At 40.5% G+C, this 27,805-nt stretch overlaps 1 protein-coding gene across 1 annotated transcript in view; it reads left to right on the top strand.

The window, feature by feature from the left end:
* The window catches only part of LOC124777608 (probable tRNA N6-adenosine threonylcarbamoyltransferase, mitochondrial), a 100,010-nt gene that overhangs the window by 2,108 nt on the left and 70,097 nt on the right, over nucleotides 1-27,805 (top strand). The window contains exon 2 of the mRNA XM_047253069.1: nucleotides 20,319-20,452. Within this exon, the coding sequence (XP_047109025.1) occupies nucleotides 20,319-20,452 (134 nt within the window). The remainder of the gene's footprint in view (nucleotides 1-20,318; nucleotides 20,453-27,805) is intronic.

The raw sequence follows: 27,805 nt of genomic DNA, 5'->3' as shown, positions 1-27,805 counted from the left end.
GTCACAAGAAAATGTCATTAATTTGTGAAGATATAATACTCCTTACGGAGTCTCTGTACTCTAGTCCATCGATAATCCTGATTCTCCTTTACTTCAGGGTTAACATTCTGTTAATATGTTGTTAGAAACACAGCCCCATATCTCTATACCGTAATTAATCAGGGGATTATGGAAGTGTCCGATTCCATCCATCTGCTTTGACCCATGATGTCATCAATATGGCGGAAATGGCTATTCTAAGTGTCTCCAATATGGTGCCAATGATGTCACTACATACACATGGCAACAAACACGAAAATACATGTAAATAAGACAATAACACCTCCATCCTAAAATACAATCAAACTAACGGGACAAGCGCAGAAAACTAAGGTTTTTAGGGAGAGGTCAAGCTAAATATAACAGTAAAATTGTTGTACACTGAATTGTTTTTAATCTCTGTTCAGAGACTCCTTTTGATTACTGCCTAATCAAGTGTAGTTTACTACTGGTTTTATAATTTAATTGGATACATAAAACAGACTTCTCACCAACTGGCTGCAAGAGAAGACATGTAACGATACTGAAATTTGCAAGCTTTTGGAGCCATTCGCTCACTCTCCTAGCAGAAGGGTTGAAATGGAAGGGAAAGAGGTGAAAGAAAAGGACTGGTGAGGTGTAGGAAATGGGGAGAGTTTGGAAAAGTTTCCCATAACCCAGGGTCAGGGGAGGCTTACCAGAGTAGATGAGAAGTTGGGGACTGCACTGGATATGTTTTGAAAACCTGAGAGTTTAAAAGTGGAAGGTATTATTGAAGACAGAGATTACTGTAAAATATTGTTTATGAGTTAATAATAGCAGAAAGCTAATTGCATTGCATGTGCGGGGAGGGGGGGGGGGTTAAATAGACATGTCAGAAAATAAAGCACAGCGGGGTTGGTCACAGGGATAGGAACCATAGGGTAGGAAAATGGGTGCAGAAGTAGTATAGTCTGACAAGGATATTGTGGAGATTGCGAGGGTGATGAAAGGCTGTTCTGGGTGTGGTGGGCAAAATGTTGGACAGAATGGACCTCATTTCAGGCCATGATTTTAGGAAGTTAAAGCCTTGTTGAAGTAGCTGATTAACACATTCGAGACCTGCATAATACTAAGTCATAAGAGGTGTAGTCGTCAGTTGGTTTTTGGGGGGACTAGCAGTATCAGGATTGGATGTCATGGCCTGGGAGATCTGCTTTTGAACTAGGCTGGTGAGGTAATTATGTCCAGTGAAGGCTGAGGTGAAAATTGTGGTTTATTGCTGTATAGTGTCTGCATCTGAACAAATGCATGTGCCTCGAATGTCAACACTGTGGGAGGCAATGTTTGACATCAAAAGGATGGTAATTGTCAAAATGTGAATATTGTTGTTTACTTTGTAGTTTTAATGTGAACAGAAGTGTAGCTGACCCTTGGTGAGAATGTGGCTAGCCTCACCATGAGTCAATATGGCAGAGATGTTGTCAACATATCTAAAACAAACCAGGGATTACGGCTTATGGATCCCATGAAAGCACCCACCCATGAAAAGGTTAGCGTAGGAAGGAGCCATCCTGGTTTCCATGGCTATGCCCCTGATCTGTTTGTATGTCTGCCCCTCAAAGGTAAAGTAGTTGTTGGTGAGTATAAAGGTAATTAAAGTGAGTAGGAAGGGCATCATAGGTTTGGAATCAGGTGGGCACTGATTGAGGAAATGTTCAGCAGCAGAGAGACAAAGTACATGGGGGATGTTGGAATAGATGGAGGTGGCATCAGTGGTGTGAAGCAAGGTGTGTGGTGGGAGTGGGATAGTCAAAGATTTCAGACAATGTAGGAAATGTTTAGCATCTTTAACCCTTTTGCTGCTGTGAACTTCTCTAGAAGTCGGGAGCGAATGTGCCACTCAGCCAGCGGACTGCTGCAGCAGTCGAGTGCAGCCCGTGCCACCCAGCCGGTGGACAGCTGTTGCAGTTCCACCTTGCATCATATTTCTTCGCTTCAGTACACTCGACTTGTGTGGAAGTCTGACCTATGCACCATCTAGCGGCATTGTTCAAAGTCTGTAGTTAACAACAGAGTCACTGGAGTGATGTGTACGTTTGGTGGGTGCTCTGAAGCTACCACCTATGGGGCGACATGGTGACTGGGTTTGTGGATCTTAGGAAGGAGGTAAAAGGTGGGGGAGCCCGGTTTGGACGGAGTAATGAATTCTGTGGATTGAGATGTTAGTCCTTGTGAAGGCCCTGAGGTTGTAAGGAGGGACAGGAGGCTAGTTTGTATCACAGGGATGCGACCTTGAAAGCAGATACTGCACATAGAGGTTAACCTCAGTTAGTTTCTACTAGAAGTGATATGACAGATAAGCGATATACTGTGGAGGAAGCTCTTTCTCTCATACTGGGTAGTGACTTTGTAGTTGAAAGTGACTCATCATCCAAACCTGATGATGAACATGAAACACCTATAGTAGCTGCTTCTACATCAGGTACATGTGCTACTCCAGGTGTTCCATTGACATCCCCAGACTTGGTGCTCCTACTTACGTCGATGTGGCTGTCCTCCTGGTTTTTTATATTCCTTCTGGTTCTTGTTCCCCTTGCCTTTTCCTTTTTATCCTTCCATTTCGGCATTTTTGATTCCACTTTTGGGACTGACCTCCACTTCTAAATTTCCTCTCTGTAGTGTGAGCCATTTGGGGAAGACTCCCTCCCTAGCATCTACAGTGTGGATCCCTCTCCCTCCTTCCCCTCTTCCTTCCCTGCCATAACCTCCCCCACCCTGCTAGGTCACCAGAAGGTGTAGCCAGTCCGGGTGGTGGGGCTGTAATGTACCCATCTGGCTGAGCCCCCTGACAAAATAGGGATCATCTTTCTGATACCTGAGCTGTTGCCTCACTGTGTATGCCTAGCGCTGGTTGCTTGTTATTCTGGAGCATTGGAACTCTCAGAAATGGCTGCTACGCCAGATAGCCTTGCTGTAGGTGGGTGGTGCTGACAGATGGGAGTGGACAGTATTGGGGAAGATGCTTTGCGTATGAATATGTTAAGCTCCAAAAAAACTGGGCATTATTGTATAGCCCTCTCTTCAGTTGGTAATGGATCATTTAATGCTGCTTCTTATGACTATGTAGCCTCCCCTTTCCTGGCTACATGCTGGGAGGTTGGCCAGGCTTGCTGGCTTGGGGTGAAACACTTTCCCCACTATCTGGTGTACACTGGTACTGATGGGGACACATTCAATTCCACCAAGCCTTTTTTTTTTCGGAAAATATTGAGGGGAAGCTTGGTGACATTGGGTCTCACAGCAAAATTCAGTTGGGTTCACTATTGATCAAAACCACTTAAAACTACTTTGCTGCCCAATCTGCAGCCCTTTGCACTTGTGACCATCTTGACAACATCCCAGTGTCTATCATTCCTTAACAGTCTTCGAAAATGGTTCAAGGAGCCATTTTTCATATGGATCTCATCCTTCAAACTGATGAGGAACTCCAGGCCAATCTGGAACGACAGGGTGTTCATTTTGTTCGACATTTTCAGAAAGCTCGTAAGGACAATTGCATCATTACTGATGCTTTTATTCTGACATTTGAGGGAGATACCCTCCTGGAGAAGATCACAGTTGTGTGTTATCAGTGTGACGTGAAGCTGTACCATGTAATGTTTTCGGTGCTTCTGTTTCAGGCACATGACTTCGCATTGTATGGCGGACTGTCAGTGTGGTGAATGTGAATGGGCACTCCATAAGGAGAGCCTCTATGTTCCACTACCCATGTGTATTAATTGTCTTGACTCTCCATGCTTGTCAGTTTGCCTGGTTTATAAGAAGGAAAAGAAGATACAGCAGTGTAAGTCCCTTGACTGTTTATCGTACACTGAGGCTCGTCAGATATATGACTGACTTTACCCTGTGTCAGCAACATCTAATTTTGCCTCTATTGTGTTCTTTCCCCCTCCTCCTTACAGCAGTCTTGCCCCCTCTCCTCTCCCCCCTCTCCTACAGTTCCAATGCCCTCCTTTTAGGGGGCCGCTGCCCTCCCCGACTAGAGAAGTGTCCCCCTCCTCTAGTGCTCGCCGATGATGGGTCTCCCACCCCGAGCACCTCCATCTGGCATCTCCCAGGCTGGAGGCTTGCTGCCACAACTCGGCCAGCGGAAAGGAATGAGAGAATCGACATGAAGTGGTCACTGTTGCAGAGGTCGTTGTGTGGCAACCAGTGTAAGGAAGGAAGAAGGTGAAGGGAAGTGAGTGAAAGGTCAATGGCAGAGAAAAGTCGCCTGCTCTCTCTCAGTTGTGGATCTTGCAGAACCTGCTCTCCCTCTGTTCCCTTTCCTCCTCAACCTATGGAATAGAAGAAGAAGGAACTAAGTCCCAGCACAAGCCTCTCCCCCTGGGGCTGTACAGTGGTACCATATTCTGCCTCACAACTGGAGTCTGATCTATTATTTGTGGATGTTGCCCCATCCCTATTGGTGATGGATGATGACCCACTGGCGTGATTGGCTTCAGGCCATTCGCATCCCATTTGGATCCCATTCTGCACTTATTCAATGGAACTTTAATGGATATACCTCCCGGATTTGCAATCCTTTATTTCCTTTTACTTGACAACTGACTTGACTACAGGAATCTCATTTTACTCATGCTCACTCACCAACCATTCGTGGGTTCAGAGCTGTCTTTTGGAACCAGACAAGCCCTTTGAGAGCTTTCAGGACATTTGCGCATTGATCCAATGGACATTGTTGGTACATGGATTCTCCTTCATACCACATTGGAAGCGGTTTCGTCCAGGTCCACTTGGACTCTGTGGTCACAGTTTGCAATTTCTACTCTTCTGACAGCCCCCTACACCTGCTGCTCTAACTGTCCTCCTTCAGAAACTATCCCCTCCCTCCTCCTCCTTGGAGAGTTTAATGCCCATCACCCTTTGTGGGAAAGTGCTTCTTTGTCCAGTTGGCAGTTCCTCAATGACCAGTTTCTTGTGGTCCACACCCTGTGCCTTCTTAATGATGGTTCCCTAGTCATTTTAATGCTGCATATGACACTTTCTCTGCCATTGATCTTTCATTTACTTCCCTTCCCCTTCTTCCTTCCTTACACTGGTTGCCACACGATGACCCCTGCGGTAGTGATCACTTCCCATTGATTTTCTCACTCCCTGTCACCTCCTGATGGTCAGGTTATCCTGGTGGGCTGATTGGTGTCTATATACCTCTCAAGTCGTGTTTACACTCTCTCTGTGAGGTTGAATTGATGAAGTCATTTGTGATTTGTCAGATAAGGTAATCTGCTCAGCCAGTATTGCTATTCCCCTCTTGATGAGCCCTGTACGCCACCGGCCAGTTCCATGGTGGACCACAGTCATTGCCACCGCCATCCTTGATAATCGTCACACCTTGCAAAATCTTAAGCAATATCTGTCCTCCACCAGCCTTATTGTCTTGAAATGTCTTCAAGACAACAAAGGACAAAGACTGTTACTTATTCAAACAGAGCAAGCAGGTGTGTTGGGAACGCTTTGCCTCCTCCCTAAGTTCTTCTGTTCGTTTGGGCTGCATTCCACACCCTCCAAGGTTGTCAGTGGCAGTCTTCTATTTTGGTCCTTGCCCTACCAGGTGGACTTTGTATGAATCCATCAGTTTTCACAGAACATCTTGTGACCCATTTTGCAATGGCATCTGCATCAGCCTCCTACCCTGCTGCATTCCTCATATGGAAACAGTGGGCTGAAGCTTCCCACTTATGTTGTACCCCTTGTCAGGTGGAACCATACATTGAACCTTTTATTGAATGATAACTTCTTCTGATTCTTCTGACCCTCTCTTCTTTCCACAATTCAGCCCCTCGCCATGATTCCATATATAACCAGTTACTTCAAAACCTTAATCCTCCACAATGACAGTATCACTTCTGGATATTTACCCGTATTTAACTCCAAGGCATTTTCCCCTCTTAAAGGGTTGACAGTACTGTCCTTCCTGTTCTTAAGGCTGGTAAGAATTTGCTGTCCCTTGATAGTTACCACCCAATCAGTCTGACCAATGTTCCCTGCAAGTTAATAGACTGGATGGTGGCTTGTCGGTTCAGTTCGGTCCTTGAAACTTGGGCCTTCTATCTACTTGCCATGTGGCTTTCGATAGGGTTGGTCTTTTATTGATCATATGCTTTGACTGGAAACTGCAGCCCTTTTCTCAGTGCCACCATCTTGTCACAGTTTTCTTCACTCTTCGTAAGGCCTGTGACACAGATTTCCGTGATCACATTCTACTTACAATCCATCAGTGGGGTCTTTGGAGCCCCCCTCCAATTTTTATTCACCAGTCCTTGTCCCCAAGTCTTTCAGGTTCATGTTGACACCTTTCTCAGCTCTCCAGAGACTCGGGAGAATGGTGTTCCACAGGGCTGCATACTAAGTGTCCATTTTCTTATTCCTATTAATGAATTTGTGGCCTCTGCAGGACCCCTGCTCTGTACCCTGCTTTCTATGTGGTTGATTTCAGTATCTGGGCTAGCTCCCACTCGGTGGTCTCTGCAGAGCAACAGCTCCATGGTGCCTTCTGGCACTCTTCCACATGGACACTCTCGCACGGATTTCAGTTCTCTCCCATTAAGTCGAGGGTGGTGCATTTCTGTTGCCGCATTATGGTCCATCATGACCTGGAGCTCTACCTTGATGCCCAACACCTGACCATGGTCCCCCAGTTATGTTTCTCAGGTCTTCTTTTGGACAACAAGCTTATTTGGTTGACTCATATCTGCCTTCTGAAGGTTAGTTGTTTTTAGAAACTCAATGTCCTTTGGTTCCTTGTCTTTATCAGGCATTAGTTCTGTTTCATCTGGACTATGGTTGTCAAGTTTATGGATCAACTGCCTCTTCTACGCTTCTCCTTTTGGACACAGCACACCATCGTGGTATCTGTTTAGCCACCGGAACGTTTTGTGCTAGTCCTGTCGATAGCCTTCTGATTGATGCTGGGATCCTTCCCTTTTCGGTTCAGCGCTCCCAGCTCCTGGTTTCCTATGCCATCACTGTCCTCTCTTCTCCTGCTCACCCTTTCTATTCTGTTCTTTCCATGGCTTTGGGACATCACTCACCTGCCGTCCTCCACCTGCTGTCCTCCATCTACATCTACGTGATTACTCTGCTATTCACAATAAAGTACCTGGTAGAGTGTTCAGTGAACCACCTTCAAGCTGTCTCTTTACCGTTCCACTCTCGAACGGTGTGTGGGAAAATCGAGCACTTAAATTTTTCTGTGTGAACCGCGATCTCTCTCATTTTATCGTGATGATCATTTCTCCCTATGTAGATGGGTGCCAACAGAATGTTTTCGTGATTGGAGGAGAAAACTGGTGATTGAAATTTCATGAGAAGATCCCATCGCAATGAAAAATGCCCTTGTTTTAATGATGGCCACTCCAATTCACGTATCATGTATGTGGCGTTATCTCCCCTACTTCGTGATAATACAAAATGAGCTGCCCTTCTTTGTACTTTTTTGATGTCATCCGTCAGTCCCATCTGATGCGGATCCCACACAGCACAGCAATACTCCAGAATAGGGCAGACAAGTGTGGTGTAAGCAGTCTCTTTAATAGACCTGTTGCACCTTCTAAGTGTTCTGCCAATGAATTGCAGTCTTTGTTGGCTCTACATACAACATTATCTATGTGATCATTCCAATTTAGGGTGTTTGTAATTGTAATCCCTAAGTATTTAGTTGAATTTACAGCCTTCAGATTTGTGTGACTTTATCGTGTAATCGAAATTTAGTGGATTTCTTTTAGTACTCATGTGAATAACATCACACTTTTCTTTATTCAGGGCCAACTGCCACTTTCCACACCATACAGATATCTCATCTAAATCATTTTGTAATTAATTTTGGTCATCTGATAACTTTACAAGATGGTAAATGACAGCATCATCTGCAAACGATCTAAGACGGCTACTGAGATTGTCTCCTATGTCGTTAATATAGATCAGGAACAACAGAGAACCTATAACACTTCCTTGGGGAACGCTGGATATTATTTCTGGTTTACTCCTTGACTTTCTTTCTATTACTACGAACTGTGACCTTTCTGACAGGAAATCATGACTCCAGTCGTACAACTGAGGAAATATTCCATAGGCACACAGTTTGTTTAGAAGACGCTTGTGGGGAATGGTGTCGAAAGCCTTCTGGAAATCTAAAAATATGGAGTCAATTTGACATCCCCTGTCGATAGCACTCATTACTTTGTGAGTATAAAGAGCTAGTTGTGTTTTGTAAGAACAATATTTTCTGAATCCGTGCTGACTACGTGTCAATAAATCATTTTCTTCGATGTACTTCATTATGTTCGAATACAGTATGTGTTCCAAAACCATACTGCGAATCAACGTTAGTGATATGGGCCTTTAATTCAACAGAGTACTCCTACTTCCCTTTTTGGGTATTGGTGTGACCTGATCAATTTTTCAGTCTTTAGGTAAGGATCTTTCTGTGAGTGAGCGGTTGTATATAATTGCTAAATATGGAGCTATTGTATCAGCATACTCTGAGAGGAACCTGACTGGTATACAATCTGGAGCGGAAGCCTTGCTTTTATTAAGTGATTTAAGCTGCTTTGCGACACCAAGGATATCTATTTCTATGTTTCTCATCTTGGCAGTTGTTCTTGATTGGAATTCAGGAATATTTATTTCGTCATCATTGGTGAAGGAATTCCGGAAAACCATATTTAATAACTCCGCTTTAGTGCCACTGTCATCAGTGACTTCACTGTTGTTATCGCGCAGTGAAGGTACTGATTGCGTCTTGCCACTGGTGTGCTTTATGTATGACCAGAATCTCTTTGGGTTTTCTGCCAGATTTAGAGACAGAGTTTTGTTGTGGAAATTATTGAAAGCATCTCGCATTGAAATAAGCACTACATTTCGAACTTCTGCAAAACTTTGCCAGTCTTGGAGATTTTGCGTTCTCTTAAATTTGGCATGGTTTTATCGCTGGTTCTGCAACAGCGATCTGACCCGTTTTGTGTACTGTGGGGGATCAGTACCATCACTTATTAATTTATGTGGTATATATCTCTCAGTTGCTGTAGATACTATCTCTTTGAAATCGTTCCACAACTTTTCTACGCTTAAATGATCCGATCGGAAGGAGTCCAGACTGTCTCTTAAAAAGGCATTAAGAGCATTTTTATCAGCTTTTTTAAATAGATATACTTTGCGTTTATTTTTGATGGGGTTGGGCTCTGCCTTGCTTCTCTCTGTCATGATCTCCATCCCCTCTCCTTGTCCTCTATCCCCTGTTCTCTCCCAACCACCCGCCCTTGGTTAGTTCCTTGGCTCTGGTTTCGGATGGATCTCTTTGAGGGTCTGAGAACATCTGTCGCTCCAATGGTGTTTCATTGTTTGTTCCACCTCCTGTTATGTGAGTTTCCCAATGCCATTGTTTTTTTTCACCATTGGCTCTAAATCCTCCAGTCATGTGGGATATGCCTTCACATGTCTTGTTGTCATGGAACATCATGGCTTGCCTGCCATGTATATGGTGTGTACTGTTGAATTTATGGCCATCTATTTGGCCCTCTGCTTTATTAAATGATCCTCACCCCCAGGAGGCTATCGCTTGGTGTTTTCTTGGCCACCCCTTGGTCTCTGACATCCAAAGTCTTCTTGCCAATCTTGGTGATGCTGCTTGACTTCCTTTGGGTTTCCAGGCATTTCATGAACTTGCTGATTGTCTGCTGGGGGGGGATAGCCACCTACCCACCCTCCTCTGTGACCCCTCCAGGGACAGATTTGTGGCTTTACATCAAATATCTTTTTGTTCAGTCATGGGACAACGCTTTGGGGCCCTACCCTTCTGATCAGTAAACTTCGTGCAATCAAGGAGACACTCTTCGTGTGGATTGGTTATGGAGGACTTGGCATTGCCTCCACACGGGCCTGATTCTCTCTCCTCTTTCCTTACGTTTTGTCTGGTCTTTTGTGCCCTTTTGTTTCCCCTTTTTTTGCCTCCTTCCCCTGGTGTTGTCCCATTGTGTTGTGATCATGGCATGGCGTGTTCTTTCTCTTCCTTCTGTCCCAGTGCTCTTTTTACCTCTTTGTTTGACCATTTTCCCTTCTATTTGACTGGACTGTGCTGTTGTGTTTTTCCTCCCTTGGTTTCTACCACCGATGACCTCACTGTTTGGTCTCCTCTCTGAACAAACCAACTGCTGAGAGGATAATCATGGGGTCATCACTTTTTAGAAAATGAAGAACCTGGAGTTCTGCAGAGGGCAGGTTTGGGCCATGTTATAAGAAACTGAGGAAGGATTTTATTGTGTATAAAACTGATATAGTTGACTCCTCATAGGTATATACCTAGAAATCTTCATTTGTCTGTGTTTATTGCTTCTATTCTGCCTATATTATTACTCCATTAAATTTAGCTCTCATAAGAATGAATAGCATTATTCATTATAGTAATAGCTTGCTGAAATGAAATGAATGAAATGATCGTATGGCATTGTTGACTGGGAGGCCCCAATGAATGAATGAATCAGATCTTTAAAAAGCACATTATTTATAGTCATAAATAGTGGTTTATGACTAATCTGCTCATGTTCCTTTATCTGTTTTCTGTTCCACTTTAGTGTATTTTTGTATCAGCTATATTTTCTTGGTATTTCATTATGTTACCATTGTCTTATGATTTTCAGTTTCTGACTGAAATTTTTGACATGCTGTTGTATGGGCACTAATGACTGTTACTAATTAGTGCACTAAAATGAAAGACTGAAGAACTAAGAAACATGCCTTGAGTCTCTGATTGGCTGCAATGATAGCTCAAGTTGAAGGCTTTGAAATGAACACAAAATAAAATCTGTATACAGAGTGTGCAGAGAAGCTAAGCCTAAATGGTTGCAGAAAAATGTAAATGAAAAGAAAAAAGGAAATTATCTCACGACACATTCAGCATATAGAAAAACCAATTTACAGCATTCAGTTACATTAAAAGTGAAGGTCTGAACATTAAGAGTGCAAGAGAAATTCCACTGTTAAAAACAGAGTACAACCATTCCCATTTTATTAAATATTTCTGTTGGCTATCAGACTAACGAGAGAATATGGGTGGTGATTACATCCTGATCTGTAGACAGTTATTGAATTTTACTATGTGCCTGAACTGACCTGTGCACTGCTTCCTGTGCTTAAAGGATTTATATTTAACAATATTTCTGAAATGATAAGTCACTTGTTGAAAATACAGTTCATAGTTGGTCCATAGTTTGTCTCTCACACAGTCTCATAGTACTTGTTCCATCTAGCCACAATGGAAAGTTTAACTTGAGAATTACATTCTCAAGAATTAAACAGACTCACTGGCTCACATAATAATTTCTTCCAGTATCTGATAATGTTGATAGGCACCTTAACATAATTCAAACTTCTCCATGTCATTAATGGCGGGCCTCCATATAATATTCCACAATGTCTCATCCACTTACAACTTTCAATACTCTGCAAATATTTGTACAAAACTTCTTCCACATTTATACAAATGTTTCCTTTATACACTGTGCTACTCAAAACCTTAGTTGTGCAAATACTTATACATAAACTTAAAACTTTCTCCAACACTGAGGCCACAGGCCATCCTTCACTGCCTGCCTATCCAACTCTAAACTGCCTCTCTTGCATTGGCCAAGCACATGTGATCTAATTTGGAACTCTCTGTCTGTTAGTGTGAATCTGTTCCTTATGGAAGGCCAACAATATGGCATACACTGGAAATGGTGGCTGTGACCAATTGCTAGTAAGGGCGTTGACAATGGTACCATTACAACAGGAGAGAACAGGTAGGTGGAAAAAGCACGTTGTAGGCCTCTAGGGGCGGGGCAGTCTGCTATTGTGATAGAAGAAAAAATAAATGCAAGTTGATTTTGGACACATAGGGGACCTAATATTAAAGTCCAAGTTTGGTAGAACTTACGAAGACTTGTGACCTAATAGGATAGGAGTGAAGATTACGTTCCTTCAAAATTCCTGTAATCATTTTTGGAAGTAGCAACCAAATGACTGTTCAGTTTGGTGTATGGCATTGATGAGACTGGAAACATATGATCAGACTTTCGGAAAAATATGACGACGACACAGTCATGATGATATAATGGGTAGATAAATGCGAGTAAGTCAGGCATCCTAGTTTTTAACATGAATAACATCTAGAAGAATGAATATGGAAATTGAGGGTATATTAGGCAATGATCAGTTTTTCATTAGATAATAGTACCAAATGGCAGTTCTGAGGCTGCACTTGATAATGGAAGCAAAACTTTAGAAAAATCAAGACCCCTTCATGGGAGTTGTCAACAAAGAAAAAAGGTTTAAGGATATCCGAAATTTCCAGGAAAGTAGGTGTAAGCTATAGGGAAAGACGGATGATTATGGAATGACTACGATGATGTTAGAGGGAGCTGCAGAGGATAAAACAGAAGGGGAAGTCAGGCACTGGAATGTATCTAATAAAGAATTGAATATCAAACAAAGGAAACTCCAGGTAGGAATATCAACAATGTAGGAAAAGACTAGGAAAAGACGCTTACTGTAAAGAAGACACGTCAAGTTGCAGACAGGCACAACTGACAAAGACTGTGGCAAGAAGCATATGTGAGTGACTTCTAATTGTGCCTGTCTGCAACTTGTCATGTCTTCTTTACGGTAAATAATTGAATATGTTTGGTGTTAATGCTACCCTGTTTACTCAGTAGAGGAAGTCATGGGATGTTGCATCAAATCAGAGGAGTGACAAGGGAAAAAAAGTCTTCTACAATGGGACCATGTAATGGTCAAGTTGGTTGCCAGTGTGGCGTGCCCTACTAAGATATCCAAATAAGAAGCAAGCTGCACAACAGCCATGAGGAATACTGTTCATCCTTCCATTCTCTACCTTACTGGAGGAACTGGAAACTTGAAATGAGAGTCCATTCTCCACTAGTACGCTATTTTTTATGAGGTTGCATAATTAAAACTAGTAGAAACATTGGACTTTTTTGAAAAACCATTGTGACTGGAAACCTGGAAAATTTATATTGTATTCTTCCTATCGGAGCCTGTATGATGGATAATGTTTTGAATGAGATAGAGCTCCTTCTCCCTGTTGCCGAGTTGTTTGATTACAAATGTCACACTCTCTCCTCTCTTTTGTTTAAATTTGTCCTTTCCTGACTTATGAGAATCAGGATTAAAGTTACTGTTGGTATATACACAGATGGACATAGAATTTACTGTTGTCAGAAAGTGTCCAAAGAGTCATCATAATCAAAATATGGACTACATGTCAAACCAAATGGAAAAATAAATGATAGATGGGATGGTGTAAACATGTTAGGTGACAGCTACATTCAACTGCATAATTGTAAATGACATAACAACATTCATTCTCCAGTTATTTATGAAAAAAAGTGTAGATAGTATATTGTTTGAATGGTGACTGACAGCAGAGCAAACACTGTTCTAACATAATCAAACAATTGGAATATTGACATTATTATGAAAAGAATAGAGTGCTACTCACCATATAGCAGAGATGCTGAGCTGCAGACAGGCCCAACAAAAAGACTGTCAAACAAGCAAGCTTGCAGCTGAAAGACCTCCTTCCGAATTGGAAAGAAAACACACACACACACACACACACACACACACACACACACACACACACACACACACACACGCCTGTGTGAGAGAGTTGCATTTGCCTGTGTGTGTGTGTGTGTGTGTGTGTGTGTGTGTTCTTTCTAATTCGGAAGAAGGCCTTTTGGGCACAAGCTTACTTGCTTGACAGTCTTTTTGTTGTGCTTATCTGTGACTCAACAGCTACACTATATAGTGAGCAGCAATCTATCCTTTTCATAATGGAAAATGTGGAAAAATGTAAGTTAATGCGGATGAGTAGGAAGATCAAACCTGTAATGTACAGATACAGTATTACTAGTGTTCTGCTTGACACAGTCGAGTTGTTTAAATATCTTGTGTGTAACATTGCAAAGCATATGAGATGGAACAAGCATGTGAGAACTGTGGTAGGGATGGTGAATGGTCGACTTCTGTTTATTGGAAGAATGTTATGAAAGAGTGGTTCATCTGTAAAGGTGACCACATGTAGGATGCTGGTGTGACCTATTTTTGCGTACTGCTTGAGTGTTTGGGATCCATACCAGATCGGATTGAAGGAAGGCATCAAAACAATTTAGAGGCGAGCCGCTAGATTTGTTATCGGTAGGTTTGAACAACGTGTAAGTGTTACAGAGATATTTCAGGAACACAAATGGGAATCTCTGGAGGGAAGGCGATGTTCTTTTCAAGAAACACAATTGGGAAAATTTAGAGAACTGGCATTTGAAGCCAGACTGCCAAATGATTCTACTGCTGCCAGCATACATTGCGCTTAAGGACCATGAAGATAAGTTATGAGAAGTTAGGGCTGATATGGAGGCATATAGATAGTCATTTTTCCTTTGCTCTGTTTGCTAGTGGAACAGGAAAGGAAATGACGTAGTGATACGGGGTACCCTCCACCATGCACTGTGTGTTAGCTTGCGGAGTGTCTGTGTAGATGTACATGTTGTCACTGTTCCTGCATATTAAAACATATACCGAATTCACCACTTGTCACGTTGATGAGTGATATCTTTCTAAGCTTCTTGGCTATGAGATTGTGAATTGATGAATGCATTTTCATACTATTTAATGGTATGGAGAGTACTGTGCAAAAATGGAAATAAGTGGAATTACAGGATCCCTTTCAGTTATTGTCATGCTTCCTTGTTCACAAAACATAAGTATTAACCACAAATAAAAAAATTAACTCTTGTCAAGCTACTACATACTGTTTTGACTCAAGTTACACCTAACATGCTGAAATTAACAGGGAATTTACTACTTTCTGGTTTTAGTATTTATACGGTTAGAATGATATTTGTCATAGAATGACATCTTCTTTTTCCATGTTGAGTGAAAACCGTTGCTGTATTTTTTTGATCACTTGCATTTCTCGGCCAGAATGGCCGAGCGGTTCTAGGCACTACAGTCGGGAACTGCGTGACCGCTACGATCGCAGGTTCGAATCCTGCCTCGGGCATGGATGTGTGTAATGTCCTTAGGTTAGTTAGGTTTAAGTAGTTCTAAGTTCTAGGGGGCTGATGACCTCAGCAGTCATGTCCCATAGTGCTCAGAGCCCATTTGAAATTGCATTTCCAGTTACGTATGATTGTGATCTCTGTTTGGTTGAAGTGAGTGACTCCTTAAGTGTGTAAGGACCACAGTTTTAGTAAGCATTTTTTTAAAAAATGGAACTGAATTTCTCATGGCACACTAGGTGCCTAATAAAATACTTCTAAGTATTTTTCCTACATTTTTTTCTCAAAGTATTCTAATTTAATCATTTTTCTTGCGTTTTCTTTCTCTACGTATTGTACTTCTGACCCAGCAAAATTCGCCCACCTCTTAAAGAGTAGCTTGTCAAAGTTTAATGCGTAGCTGTCCAGTATGTACACCTGCTGTTTTTTAGGTATATGTTCTACCCATTAGAAAGCACATGGTCCATTTCATTCAGCCCAACTCAGTTCCTATTCATGTTCGCTGACTGCAGGTATGTTGTCAGTAAATCATATCATGCAGATTTTCTGTCAATGACAGACAACTCTCACACCAAGGTAGTCTTTTACATCTCTCATTGCCTGTTCTGTGTGCAAATTAAACATCGGTGGTAATAATGAGCAACATGTGCAATTCCTCCATGCCGCCCCCCCCCCCCCCCCCACTCCAAACTCTGCTTCTATTATTAACTGCAATGCTGAAATTGTTTCCCTGTTGCATCCTTTTCTCCTAAAATCAAACTGATCCCCATCCTAACCTACTTTGTTTTCCCTTTCATTCTTTGATAATGTACTCTTGTGAGTATTTTTAATCCATGTGATACTAGACTGTTGTGCAGTTATTTTCTCAAAGTCTATTCTTGCTTTCTTTGAAAGAGCATAAATTATATTATTTTCAAAATCTATCAATTGAAGACATATAGTCTGAAAATGAGTCCGTGATCATATTTTGGCACTTTATTTTACAGGTCCACCTTCACAAACTTTTACACTTCACTATCACCAGTTTCGGCTACTGTCATCTTCAGATGAGCACTTACTATGTATCTACATGTTTAGTTTGACGTTGATACAACATCTGAATATTTTATGATCTGAAGATGGCAGTAGCCGAAACTGGCAATAGTGATGTGTAAAAGTTTGTGCGCTCAAGATGGACCTCCAAAATAAAGTTTTCAAAATGGAACTTCCCCACTTAGGTAAAATGCTTCTTATTCCACTTTTTGGTCTGATGCCCACAAAATTTCCATTGGTCTTTCATCAATATCTGAGCGTTTGTTCCTTCTGAGTTTGTGAAAAGCTTTTCAAAATTCAGGAAACATTATTGTATCTTCCTTCTGATCTTCTCGCTCCATGTCCATATTTTCAGTTGGATTAATTTCTCCTCAACAACTGTAAACTTTCTCGAGGTAGTTTTTCCATAGTCTCCTGTTATTTTCTGCTTCCATTATCCAGGTATCTTTGTAAAGTGCTTATTAGGCTGCCTGCAGCATCAGCACTACTGTGTTTCATTTTGTATTTATCTTCTATCTTCCCTCCATCAATTCTTCTTTAGGTTTTTTACATTTCTGGATATATCATTTTGACTGACCTAAATTGCTGATACTTACTTTCAACATTTTTACATTTCCGTTGTTTATATATTAATTCCAGTATCTTGTCTGTTATACATGGCTGTCACTTTTCTGCCATTTTCAGCCCTAGCACTTTTTCTGCTGCATTTTCAACACCTCTTTTAAGCAATTTCCATTTGCTTTCCACACCAGTAACTCCTTGAAGTGGCATTTTTCTTTTGTCACTTGTTCTTTTGAGGTAACATGAATTTGTCATTCCTTCAATTTGCTTACGTTCCAGTGTTTCAGCTGATTTCTCTGTAATTTGTTGGATTTTGACTGCCTTTTCATTAGTACTAGGTTATGGTCACTATCATTAGATTATTCTTAAATCTTTAACTGGATTTCTGAATTCTTTCCATTAAAACATAATGGATCTGGTATCTTCTTTTTTCTCTTCTCAAGGGGTTCTCAAAAAGTGTCTGCACAATAATTAACATGTGCTTAACAAAGAACTCTATTACCCTCTCTCCCCTCTCATTTTGTTTCTCAAGACCAAACTCTCCCTTTATTTTGTGTTTCTTGTATTTACCTGTGACTGCATTCCACCTGGCCATTACGACTAAATTTGCATTCCCCTTACTAATTCTTATGGTGCAGTGGTAAGATGCTGGACTCTTTATTTTGGAGAATGTTGGTTCAAATGTATGTCCATCCATCCTTATTTACTTGCTGAATTCCATAAGGCAAATTCAGAGATAGTTCATTTGAAAGGACACAGCCAGTTTCCTTCCCTACTCAAAGTTTGTGCTTAACCTTGAGATTTTTTTTAGTTACCACACTACCTTAGGTTTGTAACATTCCATGTGCCCACCCTAATTAGCATTCTCTTTTTATCTTCAGCTCCCCCTTAGGTGTGCTGGTCCAGAGATCTAAATGGGGAACTATTTTGCCTGCAGAATATTTTCCCTGTGAGGAAGCTCTTATGACATTCTCAGCATAAAACTGCAAAAGATAATGTTGTGGTTTTTTATTGCCTTTTGGATCACAGTATTGCAGGTGTCAATAAGTTTATGCAGGCTTAGCTGGAAAATCATTTTTTGTAAAACTTAAATGTTGAATTAATATGAGAAAGTACTAATAGTAGACACATAGAAGTGTTAATGTGCAGTTTTACAGTATTTTCTACGTTCAAGTTCCCAATGCAGGGAAGAGATTTATAAAGCAGGCTGTGTTAATGGAAAATATAACTATTCCTTAAACAAGTTCCTACAGCAATTTGAGGCTTGTTTTTCCATAAAAAATTAGAGTAAAATATCAAGCTTAAGGGGGGGTAGGACATCAAACGGGCCGATTTGGAGCAGGTGAGGCACCACAGGACATTTTAATTTCTACTGTCTATACTTTTACAAATAAATTCATAAAACTTTGTCAGCATGACCAGGAAGGATTGAGGACTCACACTCATAGCAGTGGAAGTTCAAAAACGTAGCAAAATACCTTTAGTTTTGCATGTGAAATTTCGTCATTTTTTCACTTACTACTGGCTGCATTTGTTTCTGTAGGTACACTTTTCTTCCTAAGTAAGAGAGATTCTTCGATGAATTTTGCACACCATACAAGCAGTACTTACAGGTGTATGAAACTCTAGAATTTTCCAAATCTATTAAAAACTGTGGTAAAAATTGAGATAATTAACTGTAAAATTTGAGTTTTTTTCTAAACATGAAGTTTAAAATGTAACAGTTCATTAATTTTTTCATAAATTAAATAAACTCTAGAGTTTCATACACATGTAACTATAGTTTGTATGCTGTGCAAAATTCATCAAAGAATCTCTCTTACTCAGGAAGAAAAGTGTACCTATAGCAACAAATGCAGCCAGTAGTAAGTGAAAAAATGACGAAATTTCACATGTAAAAAAATGTATTTTGCTATGTTTTTGAGCTTCCACTGCTATGAGTATGAATTCTGAATCCTTCCTGATCATGCTTTCAAAGTTTTATGAATTTATTTGTAAAAGTATAGACAGTGGAAATTAAAATGTCCTGTGGTGCCTCTCCTGCTCATAATCAGCACATTTGACGTCCTACCCCCCTTAAGTAGTGATGAAAATGAAATTAAGTTTCCCAATAATAGTTTGTGATTGGAGTGGTGAAACATTTAAATCATTGGCCACTATATTCGGTGAGTAATTATACCACTATTTGCTGATTTTTCTGTGATGACCTAAAAGTAAAGACTTATCAACTTCTTCATTAAAACTTTTCCAAATATTTTACTGTCATTGTGATGATGCAGTCACATACTTGGAAGAGTTTAAATGGAAATGATAACAGCTGCAAAAACCTACACTTGCAATTACTGATGTGTTATCTTAGTCTGCCAGGCACTACTGTGATGTTTCTGTAACTTACACGTAAAGATTGAGATTATTTTTTGGCAGCTAGTCCCAGCATGGAAACTCTAAAACATCTGAAGGAAACTATATAAAGGATATAAAATAATGTATGTAATGTTTGGCTGTAAAATTGATAGTATATAATGTTGTTTTATTCACGAAATGGTTTACATGTATCAGTCAGACAAACTAATGTATATGTCTAAGCTTTCCAACAGCACCAACAGTGGTATCCTTCTGTCTGCATTTGTCGTGTTCTTCCTCCTCCACAATGATAACTGAAATTGCAGTGAACACCAAAGTCACTGCCATAGTCATCCTTCTTTCCTAATTATCGTATAATCCATGAAATTAAACAGACTTCTGTACTGCCAGTGACTAATATTGCATCATCTTCCCAAACACCGTTACCATATCTTTTTGTAGACACATTTTATTTTTCATGGCTGATTAAAGTTTTGTGGTAAATTTAAACTGTAACTTGGCAGCAGGTTGAATCGGGAAGTACAGGTATGCCAAATATGTGCCAACAACTGAATTATGTGAAAATGATTCATCATAATACAATTTGAGTTTCATTTCTTGTCTATGTTTTAAAATTATTGCAAAAAATTTGTAAAAAATAAAGCCTTTACATTCGAGTGTTGCAGACACATCAGATTATTTCAGCAATTTTTGTTTGCAATGGAAATATAAAATTGCAGTGACTGGGCTCATAAATACCACTAAAATTTATTTTATAATCCACCAATGTTAATGGTATAATTGATAAATTTTCTTTCATGACTCCAACTTCAATCATACCCCTCTCCCCATCCTAATCCACTGCTCCATGTCAATGTGTGATGCAGACAACTCTTCCTGTCTGTGGTCAGTATGAGCTCACTGGTACTATGTTTTTGTCCTGTGTGCCTGCCTGCCTCTCCATGCCAGCCACCAGCTATGCTTTCCCAATCTTTCCTCCCTCTCCCTGTCTCCTTTCTCCATCCACCTGCTCCACTGCTCAATAACCCATCACCCTAGTTGAGCTGTAATACTGGAGCAGTTTTATCAGTAGCCATACAGCTCTACATGTATGTCTGAAGAAGGCTGTTCTGAAAGCTAGCAACATTCTCAGTCTTGTTGATGTGCTTTGCAGCAACTCAGTGTCTCGACTGTTTGGTGAGTTGTTATTTTTATTTTTTCAGTTGTCATTATTTCTTTTTCTGATTTGACTGTTTTGTGTTTCAGTTTTGGTGGAATAATTCCACCAGTTGCAAAAAAGTTACATCAGGAGCACATTGAAAAAGTTGTTCAGGATGCTTTGAAAGCATCACATTTGAATATGGATGATATTGATGCTGTAGCAGCTACTGTTAAACCTGGTAATATGGCCTTGTCAGATGGAACACTGCTGTTATTGTTCTGTCATCCTGCTGTGAAACATTGGTATCTTATAACAAACTAATTCATGCATACATTAGTTTAAATAAATTGCCTGGTTCAGTGACAAATTCTTGCCTTTGTAGCTGTCAGATGAGTTCGTATTTCAAATACCTGTTAAGTATGAGTGGCTAAGAGTAGAAATGGCATGGAGCAACAGCAATGCCAAGACATTTTTATTAAAGAACAATCAGGGCAGTGATGGATTTGAATTTTATTTGTTGCAAAGTAAATAAATAATTACTTAACAAATCATAATAGATATACAACTTCATAATAGAGTGCAAGCAAAATGTATTACCTGTCATGAAAGAAATAATTAATAATGAAACTGTCATTGTATGCCTTCAAGTGTGGCTTATTAAATTTTTTCAAACCTATATGATTTTAAGGCGAACTGGACTCAGAAAAGTATTATAGTTTGTCAAAACGTGTGTTGGTGTCAGATAATAGATTTGGTAGGAGCACATAAAGCAGGATAGTTAAAATTTATGGTTTTGTGCTGTAGCCGATAGGCACCAAAGTGAGAACTTGTGGTTACCAAATTTTTGTAGTATGGAGGAAGTGAGGTTAAAGCAGTGATATTCACTATCCAGAAGAAATGGGAAATCACTGGGTCAAGGTGTTAATACGAGGGCTATTCAGAAAGTAGGGAACGTTTTGGCACACACAAAAAAAAACTAAGTACAAGAAATACATTTTATTATATACATCTGAAAGAGTGACTGACATACTACTTTTACACATTGTCACCAAACACATTGAGGCACTTTTCATAGCGGTGGACAAGCTTTGAAAGACCTTCATCGTAAAATTCTGCCGCCTGAGACTTGGGGTAGCCTAGCTTTTGAGCGACAATTTCAAACAACAAAGTCCGTGAAACTTCTGGAAAAGAAAGCGAAAGCTGTGTTACTGTGAAGCAACGGTTTTCATGAATCGTTTCATCAACTTTAACGACAAGATCGTCAGTCACAACGCTCGGGTATCCACTCTTCTCTTCATCATGAACATTGGTTCGACCATTTTTAAAGCGAATGCACAATTTCCGGATGGAACGTGCACTCATTTCATTGTTTCCATACACTTCACACAGTTCACGATAAATTTCTATAGGTTTTGGGTTTTTTGCCAACAAAATCCGTATCACAGACTGCACCTCACAACTGGCGGTGTTTTCGATTGCAGCGCACATTTCAAATTCGAATGTCGAAAAAACCAGATGCGCAGAGATGTTCCCACTGTCACAGATGGATGCCAACTGAGCTGCCGAGCACGCACATATGAAAATATACACCATCGGCATTCGCCTAGAGGCGTCAGACAGAAATGTTCCCTACTTTCTGAATAGCCCTCATAGAATGGGTCCAGAACATTAATAAATTACATTTCATTGATGCTAACAGTAACTGAGAGTACGGATGTGACCATAGTGTGCATGAAAACACATGAACTCAGAATTCCATCTCATTTATAGGCTTAGTGGTTCTTGAGAAGATCTCCGTTCTTAGTGATTTTGTAGTGTTACAGTTTCATGCTGGGAGAAGAATATCAGAGTACCCTTCTGGAGAAGCTTATAATTTCATGGCAGTCAACAGAACTGCTTTTGCATAATATCATATAGAACCAGTGCTGTACCCCAGCTGAACATTCAAAAAGATCACAATGTACATCTACCAGGACAGTATTAGATTACCAAATATTGTGTGTTTACCGTGGTCTTCAGTATGAAGACTGGTTTGCTGCAGCTCTCTGTGCTACTTTATCCTGTGCAAGCCTCTTCATCTCCAAGTAACTACTGCATCCTACGTCCCTTGGAACCCGCTTACTGTATTCATCTCTTGGTCTCCATCTTCAATTTTTACCCCCCCTCCCCTCTCCTTACACTTCCCTCCAGTACTACATTGGTGATCCCTTGATGTCTCAGAACATGTCCTATCAACTGATCCCTTCTTTTAGTCAAGTTGTGGTACAAATTTCTTTTCTCCCCAATTTTGTTTGGTATCTCATCGTTAGTTACATGATCTACCCACCTAATCATCAGTATTCTTCTGTAGCACCACATTTCAGAGACTTCTATTCTCTTCTTGCCTGAACTGTGTATCATTCATGTTTCGCATCCATACTAAGCAACAATCCAGAGAAAGACCTTTAGGAAAGACTTCCTAACACTTGAATCTAGTTTTGGTGTTAACAAATTTCTCTTCTTCAGAAATGCTTTTCATGCCACTACCAGTCTACATTTTATATCCCCTCTACTTCAGCCATCATCAGCTCTTTTACTGCCCAAATAGCAAAACTCATGTACTACTTTTAGTGTCTCATTTCCTACTCTAATTCCATGAGCATCACCTCGTTTAATTCAGCTTCGAGGGGGGGACCCAAAAAAACGGGAATTTCTTTCTAGAAAGCATATACTTTATTGTTTTCAAATACACCCTTAATCTCCTTCGAAGTACTCTACATTAGCATTAATACACTTGTCCAAACATTCATTCCAGTGTCGAAGCACCTTTTAAATTCGTCCTCTTTGATACCTGTTAGCACTTTCATGACATTGCGTTTTACGTCCTCCACATCTGCAAAATGCTTCCCTCTCAAGTCTATTTTCATCCTTGGGAATAGGAAGAAGTCCGAGGGTGCTAAATCCGGCGAATAGGGTGTGTGGGTCAATGTGGCAGTCTTCATTGAGGCTTAAAACTGGCGAACGCTGAGAGCCGTGTGTGCAGGAGCATTGTCGTGATGCAGGAACCATACGCCAGAATCCCACAAAGCCGGACGTTTTTGTGACAAACTTCTCCGAAGCCATTTCATAACCTCCATATAAAATTGTTGGTTTACTGTCTGGTTTTCAGGGGCAAATTCAGAGTGTATGATCCCTTTGATGTCAAAAAAAAAGAGAGATAACATCATTTTCATATTTGATTTCACTTGTCAAGCTCTTTTTGGTCGAGGTGAGCCAGGAGACTTCCATTGTGATGACTGTTGTTTGCTTTCTGGATCGTACCCATAGCACCATGACTCATCACCTGTAATGATTTTGTTGAAAAATTGTGGATCATCTTTGAACGCGTCCTTCATTTTGAGACAGCCTTGAACGCGATGATCCCTTTGATCTCGAGTAAGAAGCTTCGGCACGAATTTTGCTGCCACTCTTCGCATCCCCAAATCAATGGTCAAGATTCACTGAATTGAGCTCCAGGACAACCCAGACAAGTTCTTGAGGTGGTCGATTGTCCTGCGTCGATCTTCACTGATGAGATCACGGATTTTGTCAATGTTGTCTTCGCTTCGAGCAGTTGAAGGTTGACCGGAATGGGGCTGATCTTCAACCACCATTTCTCCCTTTTTAAACCAAGAAAACCATTCGTACACCTGCGTTTTACTAAGAGCATGGTCTGTGTAGGCTGTCTGAATCATCACAACAGTTTCTGCTGCGTTCTTGCCAAGCAAGAAACAGAACTTCACTGCCACATGTTGTTTGTAAGAACTAGCTATTTCCTCGTGTCATGTCTGCACTGTATGCACACTCAAAGAACTGACAAAGAAACCACATTTCTCACTGTTGGATGACGCCGCGTGGCAGAATGACTCAGCAGAGCTCCTACTACAACTCTCTGGCGGCGCGACCTGCTACTAATAGTACACGATGTGCAACATTACAATTCCGGTTAATTTTGGCTCCATTTTAGATGCACAGTTTCACCCGTTACGTTACATACCCCCACTTCATGAAGACATTACCTCTGTAATGGCTACATGAAGTAGCACCAAGACTTGCACAGCCATGTTGTTGTTGTGGTCTTCAGTCCTGAGACTGGTTTGATGCAGCTCTCCATGCTACTCTATCCTGTGCAAGCTTTTTCATCTCCCAGTACCTACTGCAACCTACATCCTTCTGAATCTGCTTAGTGTATTCATCTCTTGGTCTCCCTCTACGATTTTTACCCTCCACGCTGCCCTCCAATACTAAATTGGTGATCCCTTGATGCCTCAGAACATGTCCTACCAACCGATCCCTTCTTCTGGTCAAGTTGTGCCACAAACTTCTCTTCTCCCCAATCCTATTCAATACTTCCTCATTAGTTATGTATCTAACCATCTAATCTTCAGCATTCTTCTGTAGCACCACATTTCGAAAGCTTCTATTCTCTTCTTGTCCAAACTATTTATCGTCCATGTTTCACTTCCATACATGGCTGACACTTAAATCAATACTGGATGTTAACAAATTTCCCTTCTTCAGAAACGCTTTCCTTGCCATTGCCAGCCTACATTTTATATCCTCTCTACTTCGACCATCATCAGTTATTTTGCTCCCCAAATAGCAAAACTCCTTTACTACTTTAAGTGCCTCATTTCCTAATCTAATTCCCTCAGCATCACCCAACTTAATTAGACTACATTCCATTATCCTTGTTTTGCTTTTGTTGATGTTCATCTTATATCCTCCTTTCAAGACACTGTCCATTCCATTCAACTGCTCTTGCAAGTCCTTTGCTGTCTCTGACAGAATTACAATGTCATCGGCGAACCTCAAAGTTTTTATTTCTTCTCCATGAATTTTAATACCTACTCCGAATTTTTCTTTTGTTTCCTTTACTGCTTGCTCAATATACAGATTGAACAACATCGGGGAGAGGCTACAACCCTGTCTTACTCCCTTCCCAACCACTGCTTCCCTTTCATGTCCCTCGACTCTTATAACTGCCATCTGGTTTCTGTACAAATTGTAAATAGCCTTTTGCTCCCTGTATTTTACCCCTGCCACCTTTAGAATTTGAAAGAGAGTATTCCAGTCAACATTGTCAAAAGCTTTCTCTAAGTCTACAAATGCTAGAAACGTAGGTTTGCCTTTCCTTAATCTTTCTTCTAAGATAAGTCGTAAGGTCAGCATTGCCTCACGTGTTCCAGTGTTTCTACGGAATCCAAACTGATCTTCCCCGAGGTTGGCTTCTACTAGTTTTTCCATTCGTCTGTAAAGAATTCGTGTTAGTATTTTACAGCTGTGACTTATTAAGCTGATAGTTCGGTAATTTTCACATCTGTCAACACCTGCTTTCTTTGGTATTGGAATTATTATATTCTTCTTGAAGTCTGAGGGTATTTCGCCTGTTTCATACATCTTGCTCACCAGATGGTAGAGTTTTGTCAGGACTGGCTCTCCCACGGCCGTCAGTAGTTCCAATGGAATATTGTCTACTCCGGGGGCCTTGTTTCGACTCAGGTCTTTCAGTGCTCTGTCAAACTCTTCACGCAGTATCATATCTCCCATTTCATCTTCATCTACATCCTCTTCCATTTCCATAATATTGTCCTCAAGTACATTGCCCTTGTATAGACCCTCTATATACTCCTTCCACCTTTCTGCTTTCCCTTCTTTGCTTAGAACTGGGTTTCCATCTGAGCTCTTGATATTCATACAAGTCGTTCTCTTATCTCCAAAGGTCTCTTTAATTTTCCTGTAGGCGGTATCTATCTTACCCCTAGTGAGATAGGCCTCTACATCCACAGCCATACAACTACTGTATATATAAGTAATGAACAAATGTGAGTTCAAATAAACTGTGCCAAAATCTGAGTAGGAACTTCACATGGCAAAATTTTTATCATAAAAATAAGAGATGTGTAAGCAACTATACATCTAAACTGTAAGTGATCTTACTTTCTAAACACATATATAAATTTCAATGATTTGTCTGTATGTGCATCAATCAAATCAGTTTAAATGGAATTGCCCATCTTCAGTCCTCTGTGTCATTACATATCACTTCACTTGTTATGCCCTCACTGCTGTCTTCCACTTGCTGCCATAGCAAGGACCTCCCCCTTGAGTCCTAGATCCATCTGTGCATCAGCAGACCATATCTCTTGCATTAAAGTGCAGCCACTAGTGCGTTCTACTCCTTGTCAGCCAAGCCAAATCCTGACAAATGTCAAACAAATGACCAAAATCAAAAGTTGCTGTAAATGTGTTCCCATGGCTTCCCAGCAATCAGGTATTGAAAGCCTCTCTGGTTTACCATGTGTTCACTGCATCAGTTTACAAGTGAAAGACCTTGAAGCATGGAACAAAGTGCACAAACAAACTTTTAACAAATGCAAACTCCTTATGACTCAATCTCAGAACCTAATCACACCCACAGACTTCATAATTCGTGAACATTTTACTCAAACAGGTAAATTATGTGCTATTTCACACAGCAAACAGTAAGTACCAGTTTATTGCAAATAATTTCTAATTATAATTATATCACTATTTTTTCAAATTACAGATATTTTCCCTTGCTAAGTCATTATTTATTTAATTTTGGCTGGTTCACGACTGGCACCACCCCCATGCATGTGCCACAAGGTCTGGGTACAACTTTCCTTGCCGTATTAAGAAACAACCTATTATGTTCCTCCCTCCTCTCTCCCCTGCTCTGCCCCAATGCTTTCTTCCTACACCCCAATATCATTCCTGGCAGTTACTGAACAAACCCCCAAAATAATTATATTTACCCAACACAGACCATAATTCCTTCAAAATTTCTTACAAATATACAAACAACAATAATTCAATATACATAATAATCTCCCAGTATGCTTAACTGATTACGTGTGTGCAACTAATATACTGGAACACAAATTTCTCCATTTATCACTATCATATCACTTGTCAACATATAGTCTCAACTCAGTCATATTCCAGAGAATAAGTGGTTTCTTTCTATTAGGGTAGACTAGCCTGTATGCATTGGAGTGTGGACACTTGACAATCTCGAATGGCCCATGATAAAGTTCAAACAATTTTTTTATTTCACCATCAATGTTGCTTGATTTTTCTTTAGTCCTGACTAGAACTTTGTCCCTGAATTTTGAATGTGGTCATCTTGGGTTTCACATAGTGCCCCCTGTTTCTTTCCATGCCTTTCTTAGCCATCTGCTGCAAAATCAATGCATGTCTCTCTTTCATTATGTTGCCCTGAGGAAATTCCACATTTTCAGCTTTGAGATTTGCTGGCCTGTTACCCATCATGACTTCGTAGGTATAGAAACCAGTGGAGCAACTCTTGCCTATATTTGCGAGGTCCTCAAATATAGGAACATATCCAGCACAACCACTGTGCCTTTTGCTTCAGTATGTTCTTCATAGTCTACCTAGTTCTCACATGTACCCCACGGCAGGATCACTTGTCAGGTAGTAAAGTGAGATCCTCGTATGTGTTGCACCCACTCTCTCTATGAATTTATCAAACATCCCTAAAACAAATTGTGCTCCATTATCTGAAAGAATTTTCTCTGGTGATTTTATT

This window comes from Schistocerca piceifrons, chromosome 2 (genome assembly GCF_021461385.2).
Source record: "Schistocerca piceifrons isolate TAMUIC-IGC-003096 chromosome 2, iqSchPice1.1, whole genome shotgun sequence".
Taxonomy (NCBI): domain Eukaryota; kingdom Metazoa; phylum Arthropoda; class Insecta; order Orthoptera; family Acrididae; genus Schistocerca; species Schistocerca piceifrons.
The sequence above is the reverse complement of the archived record's forward strand: the minus strand, read 5'-3'. Positions and strand labels throughout refer to the sequence as shown.